This window comes from Oculina patagonica, chromosome 2, assembly GCF_052425735.1.
Source record: "Oculina patagonica isolate OP01 chromosome 2, crgOcupat, whole genome shotgun sequence".
NCBI classification, from domain to species: domain Eukaryota; kingdom Metazoa; phylum Cnidaria; class Anthozoa; order Scleractinia; family Oculinidae; genus Oculina; species Oculina patagonica.
This window is the reverse complement of record NC_135759.1, coordinates 7289746-7303849: the sequence shown is the minus strand read 5'-3', so window position 1 is coordinate 7303849 and position 14104 is coordinate 7289746. Positions and strand designations below refer to the sequence as shown.

General features: G+C 36.8%; 1 protein-coding gene and 1 long non-coding RNA gene across 4 annotated transcripts in view; one reads left to right on the top strand and one right to left on the bottom strand.

Moving 5' to 3' along the window:
- The window catches only part of LOC144642854 (uncharacterized), a 40460-nt gene extending 38963 nt beyond the window's left edge, over positions 1-1497 (bottom strand). Inside the window, exon 1 of one of the 2 annotated variants that reach the window (XR_013568800.1) lies at positions 1180-1497. This is a non-coding gene — a long non-coding RNA (uncharacterized LOC144642854). The remainder of the gene's footprint in view (positions 1-1179) is intronic. The other variant, XR_013568801.1, reaches the window with a different exon arrangement.
- Positions 1-14104, top strand: part of LOC144642763 (uncharacterized) — a 37123-nt gene that overhangs the window by 21583 nt on the left and 1436 nt on the right. For both annotated transcript variants that reach the window (XM_078501823.1, XM_078501822.1), the window contains 13 exons: positions 4761-4832; positions 6841-6959; positions 7153-7378; positions 8160-8234; positions 8674-8816; positions 8973-9087; positions 9615-9765; positions 10414-10540; positions 10769-10826; positions 11017-11105; positions 11519-11639; positions 12925-12966; positions 13508-13640. In XM_078501823.1, coding sequence (XP_078357949.1) covers positions 4761-4832; positions 6841-6959; positions 7153-7378; positions 8160-8234; positions 8674-8816; positions 8973-9087; positions 9615-9765; positions 10414-10540; positions 10769-10826; positions 11017-11105; positions 11519-11639; positions 12925-12966; positions 13508-13633 — 1464 coding nt within the window. In that variant the 3' untranslated portion in view covers positions 13634-13640. The remainder of the gene's footprint in view (positions 1-4760; positions 4833-6840; positions 6960-7152; positions 7379-8159; positions 8235-8673; positions 8817-8972; positions 9088-9614; positions 9766-10413; positions 10541-10768; positions 10827-11016; positions 11106-11518; positions 11640-12924; positions 12967-13507; positions 13641-14104) is intronic.

The window sequence follows — 14104 nt, the reverse complement described above, 5'->3', positions numbered from 1 at the left end:
ACAAAAATAATAAGTGAACAAGTAAAATAATTTTTTTCTTAAGATCAAAATCATTGTAATAAGCAAAAAACTTGCATGCAAAATTGACTTCAGTTTCGGACGAGAACGTTGTTCGGCTGCCCCAGGTGTGGCTCTTGAAATCAATCGATCTGTAAGCAGTATAATTAACAATTATCCTGCGAAATCGCGCGGAATATCGCCTGATACTTAGCCGACGAGGCCGTAGGCCGAGTTGGCTAAAATCAGACGATATTCCGCAAGATTGAGCAGGATAATTGTTTTATTATTCAACAAATTGCCAACGAAACACATTTTGCAGAAAGAAAAACTATAATTATGCAGCGCTTTACAAGGTTTCGGACGAATCTTCGCAACCTACATATATCGCAGGATATCTGTTATGTACGGATGACAGATATCGTTAACATTTTGACCATATATGGGCAGCGCGCGCATGTGTTGAATAATAAATCAATATATACGCAGTATAAACAAACAGGAGTTCGGTAATTGAACTTTCGATTGAGTTTGATTGACCAAATTTTATTGTGAGTTTGATTATGTACGATTACCGAACCCAATCGAACAATTGGTGTTCGATTGAGTTCGATTACCGAACATTCGATTGGATACCCTGGGAATAATCGAACTCACAGCAAAATAGACGTTCGATTTTTTTCGACTAACAAAACCAATCGAATGAGTTTGATATGCCAGGAGTACTATATACATGTAGATAAGATTGATAAATACTGCTAAATACTTTTGGTGATAATTTTAAAGCTGTTTTAGTTTCCTTTATAATTTGCCAGTTGAAAACCTCACTGAGTTTAAACTGTTGCAAATCGGCAAAATAATAATTACTACACATACAATAACATGAATAAATAAGCCTTGCACTCTTAATTATATAAGCTTAAGTTATATTTTAAATAAAACATGTTGAACAGTCCTGTGTTGACATCTCTATATGCACACGCAATTATTCAATTTATTCTAACAATAACTTCATGTTTAACAAGGAGTGAATTATACGTATGAAGTGCAAGAACAAACACGAAATTCTACATTTTGAACTTCTATTAAAATATTAAAACCAATCTCACCTAGAAGCTACATGTACATGAACATAGAGGAAATCAACCAAAACATGATTTGAACGGTCATATATAAGCTTACCTTGGAAAGAAACTTGGCTAAAACAGGCGTATTGATTGGAGATCCGGTGAAAGAAGGCTCCATGCAGCTAATTTGGAAGTTATAAGGTCTTAAAGAGAGGAAAATTGCCCTTTTTAGCGAGATAAAAGGCCTCTCAATGATCGATCTTCGAACCGTTGAACCGAGCGCCAAAAAGTACCAGAGAGGACGCCGGGATTAATTTTCGTTCGCGCCAGTGCTTCTCGGCCTTACCTCTCGACCAGGTCAAACACGGCAAACGACCAATTTTACCGCCGTTCGCGTGCAAAATTTCCTTGTCTATAATATAAAGAAAACCAAAACGCATGTCTCGAAAAATATATAAGCCAAACTGTTGGACGCTAGCGTTTTCCCCCACTGCTCCAGATTGTTTAAAATATTGTTAGACGAAGTCATAGTCGCCTTCGTTTTCTGCATCAAAAGGTTTTTATTTATAATCTGTTTACTTTTTGACATTAGTAAAAGATTTGTAACTAAGAGCTTTTGTAATGAGTTATGTTAAAACTGATATCAGTCGCTTAATTTCGTCTTGCGCTTCGTTCATCTAGATAATTAGTAAATAATAAAAACCCATTCAGGTGGTTGCATATTGGAGGATAATGCCCTTGGCTGAAAAAATGAACAGTTGACTAAGGGCGCGATCCATTGGACCAAAATTTTCGGTTTGAATTTTCGAAATTTTCATCTGTCAAATGGAACGGTATTTTCCACTTGAATCGGCCAGGCTAGTTCCATTCCCGCAAACAGTAAAGAAAACTGAAGATATTACTCCCTCTTGATAAATTCTGAAGCCATCTATCCTTTCACTTAGCTCAAAAACGTAGCTCCACGCTTTTTTAAACGTAAAGAATGCGAAAAGTTTACACTGGAAACACATACGTCTGCTTTTATGACATCTACGGAAACATTTGGATGCACAAGATGTGCTCTTATCGCATTCGTTTAAGACAATTATACGTGGTGTGCACGTATTTTCGAACTGCTTACCAAAGCTTGCTAAGCACACGTGTTCCAATAACGCAGTTTATAAGCTGTCTGCCGCAAGAAGACAAGACGAACACTGATCAGTGTCGAGCAGCTGGAATGACCGCCATGTCGAATTTTGTCGATTTCCGGGTTGGGAAAAACTGGGCCCGAGCATAAATTGACGAATGGAACAGGATTTTCCGAGAATTCCGATTTTCCGGAATTTGAGGACAACCTCCAGAAGTTGACCAAAATTTTCGAAACGAGTTTCCGGAAACTTTCTGTTCCATTTGATTTTGTACCGGAATTTCCGAAAAATTTGGTCCAATGGATCGCGCCCTAAGCTTCAAAGGCAACTGTGAAATTTTGAGGATAATCTTTCAGGCAAGGAGTATTATCCTCCAGCAAGCCGGAAGGGGAAATATTTATTTTATACTTTCTTAAATCCCTCCGATTTCTTCTTCGTCGTTTGATTTCGTACCACGTGATGCCTTCTGTCTAACTAATGAATGCACGCGAAAGTTATTTGGTGGGTTACAACATGAATTAAAAGCTCATGTTCACATGTTTTCAAACAGCCCCCTTTGTCAATTTCCAGGGTATTTACATGTTTCCAAACAGGCCCCCTTTGTCGATTTCCAGGGTATTTACATGTTTCCAAACAGGCCCCCTTTGTTAATTTCCATGGTTTTTACATGTTTCCAAACAGGCCCCCTTTGTTAATTTCCATGGTTTTTACATGTTTCCAAACAGGCCCCCTTTGTCAATTTCCATGGTTTTTACATGTTTCCAAACAGGCCCCCTTTGTCAATTTCCATGGTTTTTACATGTTTCCGAACGGCGCCCCTTTGTCAATTTTCCATGTTCTTTACATGATTTAGTAAAGAAATTTACATGTTTTTTACAAAGAAAGAAACTGTAAAAGTGGTTAATACATTTGACATGTTTTTTACATGTTCTTACAATTAGCGTTGTAATAAAGGACCATGTAAATCACTTCTTACAATACATTTACATGATCCGTTGAATACTGTAAATTTCATGTAAATTTTGTTTTACAAAACTCTAACATGTAAATTTTAATTTACAAAGAATGTAAATAAGATTTACATTTTGTAAATTGTAATTTACATGTGCATGTAAATTTTCAACTTTTCCAGTGACGCTGGAACACAGGCTCTATTTATTAAGTGTTACGATTTCTTTACCAGCCGAATCAGAGAAGTAAAGATCAAAGGCCGCTTACAGGTCGTTAAGGGAGCTTTTAGTCACGGAGTTAACCTGAGATCATGCCCTCCCTCCCTACTTATCACTCCGGGGAAGGAGCGCATGATACATTTACTTGTCGGATCGTATGTAAAAAACGGGATTCTGGTTTTTCTTCTGATTGGTCGAGAAACAATACTCAATGAAGCGGTGTGAACTGATTGACTGTCGTTATTCAACGAGACTTCCGGTCAGAAGCTGGTGGTAACGGCTTTAATAAAAGCGGCGTGTTTACTGCGAGGACGAGTTAATCTTTTCTACGTTAGCTGAAGCCCTGACAAATTTCAAGTGTAATTCTCTGAAGGCGGAACAGATAGACTGTGCGACAATGCGTAATTTGGTTTCGAGAAGATGTTTTGGCAGTTCTTCCAATGCGTTTCGGGAAAATTTTAATTTACCACACAATATTCCAGAGGTGTTGGAATGTTTACAAACGCGACACGATTCTATCTGTCGTGAAACAGCTCCTGTCGGTAAATTCCTTGGTTTTCTTTTGTGAGCTGAAATAAATGGACGGCATCTACAGCTGATAAATATATGTTCGCAAGCGCCATCTCACCCTGCTTCTAAAAGCATTTTTATTTCAGCACAGCGAAGTTTTAATACAGGCTGTACATCCACAATTATTCTGTAGACATTCTTCACGCGTCGTGGAAACCCGATTCCCGAATTTGCCGCCAACTATTAAGAGTGGTTCGACAGCTCGACGACACCTTAGTTTATTTAAATTAGGGGGCGGTTGGCGGCCGGTTAAATAGATGTATCAGGCGATCTTTTTTCCCTCTTCCTTTCGCAAAAAGAAAAAAAACGCCTGATCGCAGGTTATCGCGGAGTTTGAGCGACATTCAGTTAAAAGAGGGTTTAAAATGTTTACAAGAACTTTTCTAAAGTTGATTTTTTTGGCAGATTTTAGTTGAGTGTCTTAAAACCAAACCCAAAGTAATAACTTTGGCCAATCACAAGGGTCACTTCAGTAAACCAATCAAAACTCGAAGTAATTACAGGCAGTCGTCACTTAGCGCGAGAAAACGTGCACGAGTAAATTCAATGTTGGTTTTGGGGTTCCTTTTAACCTTTTAATTGGCTAAAAAAGTAGCGCGATATTTTTGAGCCAATCAAGGAGCGTAATAGTGTGAAACCAAAGTAAAAGCAAATTACTTTGGACACTCAAGTGTAAACAGTTCTAATTTCCTGTATTACACTTAAGCTGCTTCTAGCGTGCTAGAAATCCGAGGCATACATATTGCGTGACAGAAAGCTTCCCTCCGTCTCTTCCCCTAAAAGAGGCATTTCGACTAACAATTGCAACTGTATTCCCTTTCTTTTCTTAGCACTTCATCCAAACGGTACGTTTCAGTGGTGTATACGAACAAAAGTCGACTCCATTTTGTAAGCCTAAATTGGTAAGCTATGTGCACTTCACTAGAGTACATAAACCCCAACAACAACAACAACTTTATTACCAGAAAGTACCTAGATACATTGCTTTGAAGAAGCAATGTCTACTTAACATTTCTGGTACCCGGTTGTACATTTCCTCAGTCCATAAATACATTTATAACATAGCTAGCAGAGCTGCGCAATCAAATTCAGTATACGTAAGCGTGCTCAAAATCCCGATGGAGCCCGCTGATGACGTAATCGACGAGCGAAAATCTCACTGAGTATAAAAGCTCATACGCTGCGGGTGTTTTGCAAAAGCGATGACATATTATCTTCGGAATATGAAAAGTGAATCCTTTCAATATTTTCCCAAGGATACGAGCTACAAGGTAAGCTGTTTCTTATTACGAGACGGAGAGCGAAAGAGAAAATAAATTCGATTTTGCCGTCAAAGTTGTTTGTGTGCTTTCCTTCATTCAAACAACAACAACTAACGTGCGAGTCTCGAAGGACGAAAATCATTTTTTTTGCACTGCCCTAACGTGGAAGAATGGGCCAACCATGAATGACAACAGCTCGATGGCACTAAAAACTAGCTGCCTGACGAAAGTTTTCGCGTTTTAAGCATTACACCAAAGCGTCTACGGCTCTGTTGTGATTTTGCCGCTCGGGAAAAATTAACTTCATCGAGCGCTTCATTCAACTACCGTTTTCAAAAATGTTTATTTACATCAAAAAAATCGGTCCACAAAAATACTTAAAACTAAGCATTGACTCTTTTAACCCTTGGAATCTGTTCGGCTGTTCGAGGTTGTTTTGTTTTAATTTTCTTCCACGCGGGAGTAAACATTTTAATTTTAATTCAGCGAAAACTTGTCTCAGAATCAACAGCAGTATTTGCTGTTTTTGTCATTTTTTTTCTTCGCTCTGCCACCGTATAAACTTAGTCAATTTATCAGCCATTTGACACAAACGGCTCCAATCGTGTAAACTAATGTACATGTGTAATTTATTGCTCGACCGCTAAGTTTATGTTCTCACACTGCACACAATAAACACAGTTTTTTTCCCGCGGCCGGTTTTGATGCACAATTCCACCGGCAATGTTATAAAACAATTGGTTCATGCTTTTAGCTGTGCTCCATCGAGTTATGGAGCACTTGGGAAGTTTGGAGAGCACTCAAGAAGCTAGAGTTGCCCTCGGCTATCGCCTCGGGCAACTCTTCCGCTTCTTTCGTGCTCTCCAAACTTCCCGCGTGCTCCATAACTCGATGGAGCACGCTAAAGCATGAACCAATTGTTAATTTGCTTTTTAACTGTATGTACATGATCAATCAACAGTTATATAGCATATCGGAAATGGAAGGCTTCAGGGTGAAGCCTTCCATTTCCGATATGCTGTTAGTTTCTGGATGTTTTTTTTTATATATATATTTATTATATATCACTTAAAGAATGCCAAGAATAGAAAGAGCATGTCGAAAATAGCCAAACGGGCAAGTTTAGACGCCTAACGGAGGGCAAGGTCTTGCCCTCCAGCAACATTTTCCTTGCAGATCTTTATAAGTTTTCAAAAATTTAAACTGTCATAAAATGTTATTCTTTAATGTTAGGAGCCTAATTCTTGGGCATTTTACAATTTGGGACATGATCTTTCTATTTCTGGCATTCTTTAAGTCAAAGCCCATAATTTTACGAAAATAGGTCACATGATGACCTAGCTGCAACGGGCCTATCGATGTAAGATTGACCCGATGCCATAAATACTCTATTTTATTCTCAGCTCATTGTTTTCTCGTACAATATGGAATGAACGAGCGCTTGTAATATTTATCAAGAATTACAAGTTGTACTACCGTACGGGCTTGTGCGATTTTGTTAGACCATGAAAATTTACTGGCGCTTATTTCTCTGATTTCAAATTTCACCCCAGTAGTTACATTTTCAAACCGTTATATTGCCATTTTTTAAATACTCCCAATTTTGACTTTTGGTATTATTAAAATAAATGCAATTTGTCTTCCTCAGGCAGACGATAGGAATTTCCTGGCTGAAAAAGCATTGGAATTTCTACGTCAGGCCCCGAAAAATACCACAGCGTACAACACTGGTGCGAATCTGCAATTGTACCCTGTCAAGGACCAAATGTGAGTGGTAAATTGTGTCAATGCTTTCTACCACTATTGGGCCAAAACCAGGATGGTTGGGTGGAAGGGGGGCGGCGCAGGGGGCCTGAGGATATTATAGAAAAAATGAAGGTGCATACATGCACAACAACAACAACAACAGAAATAAAGAACTGACTGCATGTTGGCACTGATAATGTTCATAATTTTACAGAACTGAACCACACGTAACAGATAACTTCAAACCACAAGTTGGACCACCATTCACCATAGCAAGGGAACAACTGATTCTTCAACTAAATACGGCTCCTCGTCTTCCGCCAAAGGTGGATACATATACACCAACGCCAATTATCACCAAACCAACCAACAGAAAGTATAACATGAGTACAGAAAATGAGACAAGTACAAGCAAGAATGAAACTGCAAGTAGAAACAAGGTAAGTCGAGGCAGGTCTGGTGAAACTGTTCCTTTTTAACTAGTTTATGGCTAATTCACGTAAAATGAGAGGCCAGATAAAATTTACAATATCAGTGTTAAGATGGTTTCCGCTGAAAGTTCGAGCAATGAGTGCGAAAATTAAGTACCAAAAATCTACTCATTGCACGGCAACATTTTGTATACTATTTAAAAGTTCTCATCGAAATTCATTTGTCTTAGTGACCCCGCAATTAAATTCTAAAGCATTCTCGAGAAAATTAAAGTCAAACCTCGAAAAAATGTATAAAACACGCGCCATTTTGTTTTGAACTGGCGCGAAACGTCCGTTTTAACTGAAATAAAGACAACTTCAAATCCATTTTTCTCTCGCGGGGTCAGCTTGAGTGCTAAATTTTTGGCAGGTTTTTGTTAGCTGTACTAAAACTGTTGCCATGATAAGAGGTCTTTTTGGTAACTTTATTTTTTGCCTGTATTGCTCGAATGTTGGGCGGAAACCATCTTAATAATGTCTCCTTAACCAATGTGCTAAGAAGATTTAACAATAATCTATCCTAAAATGTGATTCACGGTTTTAAGCCGGTACTTTTCCAGTGCTCGCAAGGAGGCCTCGGACAAAGGCTAAATGTAGAGAGTCCACCTTCAAAAATACCAATGCTATCGTTTACATGATTACCCAAACTTGTACCGCCAATATATTTATCAGATGTTGCTATGTGTGAAGTAAACTGACGACTAAATATTATGTTTCTTATCTGTTGTCATATATAATTATTTTGAAGACCAACGAGCTGACCAATCAACAAATAAAGGACGCACTGAGGGCGAATAACTGCACGAGTGTGAAGTTTGATAAGGTAGGATGATTTCAAAACTTAATCTTTATCTGAAATCGTTTTCGAAAAAAACATTCTCATAAAAGGAAAATGTGTTTAGCTATTTACATGATTTTTGGTGAGATTTGAAGTAAATTTGTTTTTATTCCTCGTTATTCACCCTTTCTTGATAGTGAGCATTTTTGTCCTTGTTATGACTTTGCATTAAAATTTCTTTTTGATAGTTCCAGTCTTGCTAAATTTTTTGCCTACCATTTTGTTTGTTAGATTTTCGATTTTATATTAAGTAAAATGTTTTTCGATCATTATTATTATTGTTTGTAGCGTGCTTTCGTTGGTGATGTTTGCCATAAATTTTCAGAACGGTTTGTGATAGCTCTTACTATGTTAAATTATATATGATAAATTAATTTTAGTTTTATACTTTATTTCAACGTACTTTTTCTTCTCTATATTTTAGGAAAAGGGTGTTATCGTTTTCAACCAGGACGTGTCAAAGGAATCTCTAAAGCACGAGGAAATCCAAAGCAACATGGAGCTTGTGTTGATATGTATTTCTACATCAGCTGTTATTCTGGCTCTCATACTACTGACTGCATTGAGGTAAAAAAAAAGTGACAAAATCTTTCCAGCAAAACACATAGCAAAGCACACAGCAAAAACTTTACTTTGCCTTATAATTATATAATTATTCTCACATCCTGTAATATAAAATCGAGTGACAAGGTCAAAATTAAATGTGTTTGATTTCATCTACAGGCTTAAAAGGTCAGAGAGACTGTTCATACACAAGAGTCTTCTCTTGTCTCTTGGTCTTGGAAATCTTGTATTTGTTCTGGACAAAAAGTTGTTTGGTTCAAGACAGAATAATGTGGTGAGTACAAAAGTTGTATTTTTTGTGTGTGAGCAAATAACCTGTTAGTAATTTTAATAAGGCTTGTCCAGATCAGTATTTAATGAAAGAGCATACAAATATATTGGTCAAAGAGGTAAGGCATATTGATTTTTTTTTTTTTTAGAATAAGGCCATGCGAATGTCAAAATTTCACTACTGACTGAAGAATAAAATAAATGTTCTATTTTGCCCCGGCATTATAAGGTTAGAAAACCGTGTAATCCTGTCTACAAACAATCGGGGAATTTCCAAGGTCATGCTTAACCTGTATTTTTTGGTAGCATCTCAACGTTGTTTAACAGCTGATCGCGCCATGTTGGCATAACAAATTTATGTACCTGCGTTTCAATGCAATGCTAAGATTTTCAAAAACGGTCCTTGATCCTCTGATAGGAAACGTGAGCTCTTATGTCTAAAAATAAAGAGCATTAATCCTACTTTAAGTTATTTTGTTTACTAGTGTACATCAGTTCTTCTTTGTTGACTTGCTCGTATTGGGTTTTTAGGCCCTCTGCTCTGCTGTGACAGTCATTCAGTTTTTCTTCCAAACGGCGTTGTTCACGTGGATGCTTGTGGAAGGAATAAATCTCTACATCAAGTTGGTAAAAGTTTTCTCGGTGAAGAAGCAATATGTGACATACGTAGCGATAGGATGGGGTAAGTATATATCGAATTGTTGCTACTTTAGAGTGTATCTCTACTTCGCGTACCAGACAGCGACAACACTCCCGCAATGAAAAAAAATAAATAAATTCAGTTCTTCAAATAACAGTAAAACTACGTTTTCCTGACTGCTAATGCGCAATCCTGTGAAAATATCCTAAATAACTGTTGGAACCATTGAAACATATCATTTAAAAGCTTATCGAAAATAGGACAGGTACGAAGTAAAGTTCATGGCTCGCGAGGTAAAACATTTCACGTGTACCTGTCATCCGTTTGGAATACGTGTGTCGTTTGATCAGTTTTGTTACGCTTAAAACGAACCTGGAAATACGGTAATATAAGTTTTTGTTAAAAGACTAATAAACCAAAATGGCAAGCTAAATATTAATTACTTAGAAAAGAGTAAGCGTTTTAAAACGATTGTGACCGTTCCATTCATGTATTTGCACATTTTGGCCATATCTTCGAATCCATATATCAAAGTCCTAATCAAAACGACGGGGAGGAATGAATGTATTGTGTATTCATGTCCGTTTTGTCATTGAAACTCGTGTGCCAAACGTAAAAACGTGTTTTAGCTACCAAGGTTGCAAAGAATATTGGCAGACTCCCCCTCTTTTTGCGTTCATCTTTCCGTAGGAATTCCAACGGTCATAGTGGGTTTAATAGCAGCTATAAAACCCTCTACGTTTGATATGGGAAAAACTCAGTACAAAGACATCACATGTGGTTCATTAAAACTCAAGGCTGAAGTACAGCGAAACAGGTATGACTGACTTTTTTGTTCCTTCATAACCAAAACAAAGAGCTAGACCTTGAAACCTTTGCTCTCCTTTTATACATTTATGCCTTTGATGGTACCCCTCAAAATGCTAGTGGAGTAAAAAATCAAAGGACAAAAGAAATGTTTATAGATATGATGCGTAATTACAGTGATATGCAACAAATAGTGTTATTGAAGGTCCTAGTAACTGGTGTTATTGCTCTTTGATAGATGCTGGATTAACGGAAGTTTGTGGATTTACAAAGGACCCATCTTAGTTATACTTGTGGTATGTGGCCTGAACAGTTTGTAACCTGCCTTTCTCAAACTCAAATTCATCTAGCTAAGATAAGGGAAAACAGAACCGTGAATCAAGAGTGTGCTTCAACACATTTCAAAAACCTCGAAGTTTTTCAAAAAACTCCGTTGCGTGTCGTATTTTGCGACGGGCTCATAATATTTCCATCTTTTCTTCGCAGGCAAATATGGTGTTGTTTACGATTCTTCTTCGTGTTATCTTCGGAAAAATATCTTCCAAGTACGGTAAAGATCACGTGAAAATCACGAAGTAAGGAAGGTTGTCAGGTTTATAAATAAATTTTACTATTATCTGAAGCAGCACGGAGATAATAAAGTCATAATTGTTCTTGTTCTTTTATCAAGCTTGATCTACTGCTCCATAATGTGACAGGACATACTTAACATAAAACATATTGATATTCAACTTTTAAGAAATTTCACCATAAATTTATAAGGAATATGTGGCGTATAATTGTTTTTTGTTTTGTATTTCGAACTTCTTTCTATACCGTATACGATGGTTTTAATGTATAAAGATGAAGCCTTTTTGTTGCTCCTGTAAGTTTTCGTAGTTCACAAATGACCCAAGATGATAATAATGGTTTAAATGTAATTGTTTAATTTTAATCAATGATTTTTATATAGTAGTAAGACGGCCTCTTATATCTTTACACTTTTTAGGAAAGGCCTGAAAAGCATTGTCGCCCTTCTTCCCTTGCTGGGTGTCACGTGGTTGGTGGGATTTTTCATCGAGTTTCATATTGCTGTGGGATATATGTTTATTTTGCTAAACTCTACACAGGTTTGTAGGTTGATCAAAATATATAGATTCCTGGTAATTTGGATACATTCCACTCATATCTTTAAGCCGATTAATAAATCCGACTAAAAATACTTTTCGCCGTAGGGTAATGTAAGTAAGTTAATGTATCGATGTAGGGTCATCTAAGCACATATAAGTAAGGGAGAAATCCACATTCTGATAACGAATTCTATTATGCCTGTACAAATATAAAGGTTGCAGTATAGTTGTCACTTCCTCGTTGAAGAAATGACAATTTAAGAGAAAATTGAATTAATAAAAATTTATTCTAAACTCATTAAAACTCAATTACAAAAAGACAGTAAATAAGAGTTGAAAGGGAATTGCAAATGTTGGCTCGTTTCATCAAAATTTAAACGCGTACTTGGTAATGTAGTCATGAAAGTATAGTATATGTTTCAATAAACTCGAGATACCTGAAAACAATATATAACTTTAGTATAATTTCCAGAGGTGAATTCAATTCTGATTGGTCGAGAAGCTCGGACTATGGCGCAATATTCACCGCGCTAGGCGGTGAATATGGCATCTCAAGGTTTGGCTACTAAGCCATGACACGTTTGTCATCCAGGCCAGTGAACATGGCGGCATTTGCTGAATGAAAATTTCTCTTATTTAAAAGAAATACATTGGGAATTTTGCAAAGTGACTACCAAGGCTTTTGGACCGAAATATTTTCAAGAGATGGTTTTCAAGGCGTTAGAATTGATCGTAAACATGGTGGTTTTGGAGATCGCTAGCGGCCATGTACTCAGTCAGATCGACTGGCAAAACATTGTTTAGTTCTCTTCTCACTGGAGCTAGTAATTTCGAGAGGATTCACACAATTACTCAGCAGTCACCAACGATTAAACAAAGGTACCAGATATCTATTTTTTTGGTAGTGTTTGTTTTGTTCCGTTTTATTGATAAAACTTGAGAGTACATAAATTACGATTTCACCCGATGAATTAAACTGGTTTACACGTATGCAAGAGAGCACTTGCGTTTGTTGTTTTCGTGTTTTTTTATTGTTATTTTGCAGTTTTTGATATTTACCTCTGAAAATTATACTTAAACAATTATTCGCCTCAGGCTCAGTGATTATTGTTGAATAATCCCCTAGACTTCGTCTCGGGGATTATTCAACAATAATCACTTCGCCTTCGGCGAATAATTGTTAAATATAAACAAGGAAATCAGGAAATCGATGCCATTGATGTAATCATTAACTTAACTATATCGCAAATTCTGTTGTTGTTTTTTTTTTTTTTCATCTTTACAGGGAATCGTGTTTTTCATCTTTCACTGTGTTCTTGATGATCAGGTAAAAATGTACAGGAAGTCAGTTTTTCTATAATTGCAATCGAAAACGCGTTTAATCCCTTTTCGCACCGAGCCTTTTTGAACTTTATGTGTCGGCTTCAAAAGCCTCCCTTTGTGACTCAAAAACCGTTGAAGCTGTGGTCACCAAATTCACACAGCAATTCTGTGAAGGGCTTTGTTGTCGTCATTTCAAAATACAACGTCATTTTAAACGTCATTTGTTTGATTTTATTGGCAGAAATAGTATTTCATGAATATTTCCAATATGAGTGAATGAAAAACCACAAACCCTAAACAAAACGTGTCTTTTAAGATTTTTGTGTGTGATTATTATTAGCAACAATAACTACGTATCATGACGTCTTTAATATTGAAGTAGCCGCCATCCTGGATCCTCCACTGTGAATTAATTTAAATGTATCTACTTCATTTAATACTCTTAAGAATAACTGTCAACCTATAATTTCAAAATGAACCAAGGCTTGTCCAAACTAAGCGCGAAATATAAACAACAATTAATGACATATTTTCTTTGTAATTAGGTTCAAGAGGCTGTTCGGAAATTGTTTGTCAAAAAACAAGCAGGTTCTAGGACAAGAGCGACACCAGCATCCAATCCGAATACGACACCTATCATGGAAAGAAACTCCAGAGTTAACATTTATTAGATTTCGGGTACGTACACGTGTGAGAAATTTAGAAAGCTATATTCTCTTCAGCTTTCACTGAACAAAGCTCATCGTCAGTGTAAGAACGTTGTGAAATTCAATAGCGTCGTAAAACAAAAAATGACCAAGTCAGCCAAAAACCTCAGATAAATGCAAGGCATGGAGACAATAGCTTGAAAACAAAGAAAATTTCACAAGTTCTTATACCGAGGTCAACCCCAAAATGTTTGGGGAAATAAGCGCAATTGCAAAAGCCAAGATAACATAATTGCATCTCCCATTATTAAAATTGCCAGTTAACTGAATTTTTTTTTCGAAAACCTTGAAGGAAAAGAACATGACAATAAAGAAAAAGTGATTCAGTCGGGAAAATGAAAGTGTTTGTGGTGTATCAATAGTTTTAACCTTTGTAAGTCTAAGGAACCTCCTGAACTCCAACTACATTTTTTTAAGCGTATTAAAAGTTCAGAA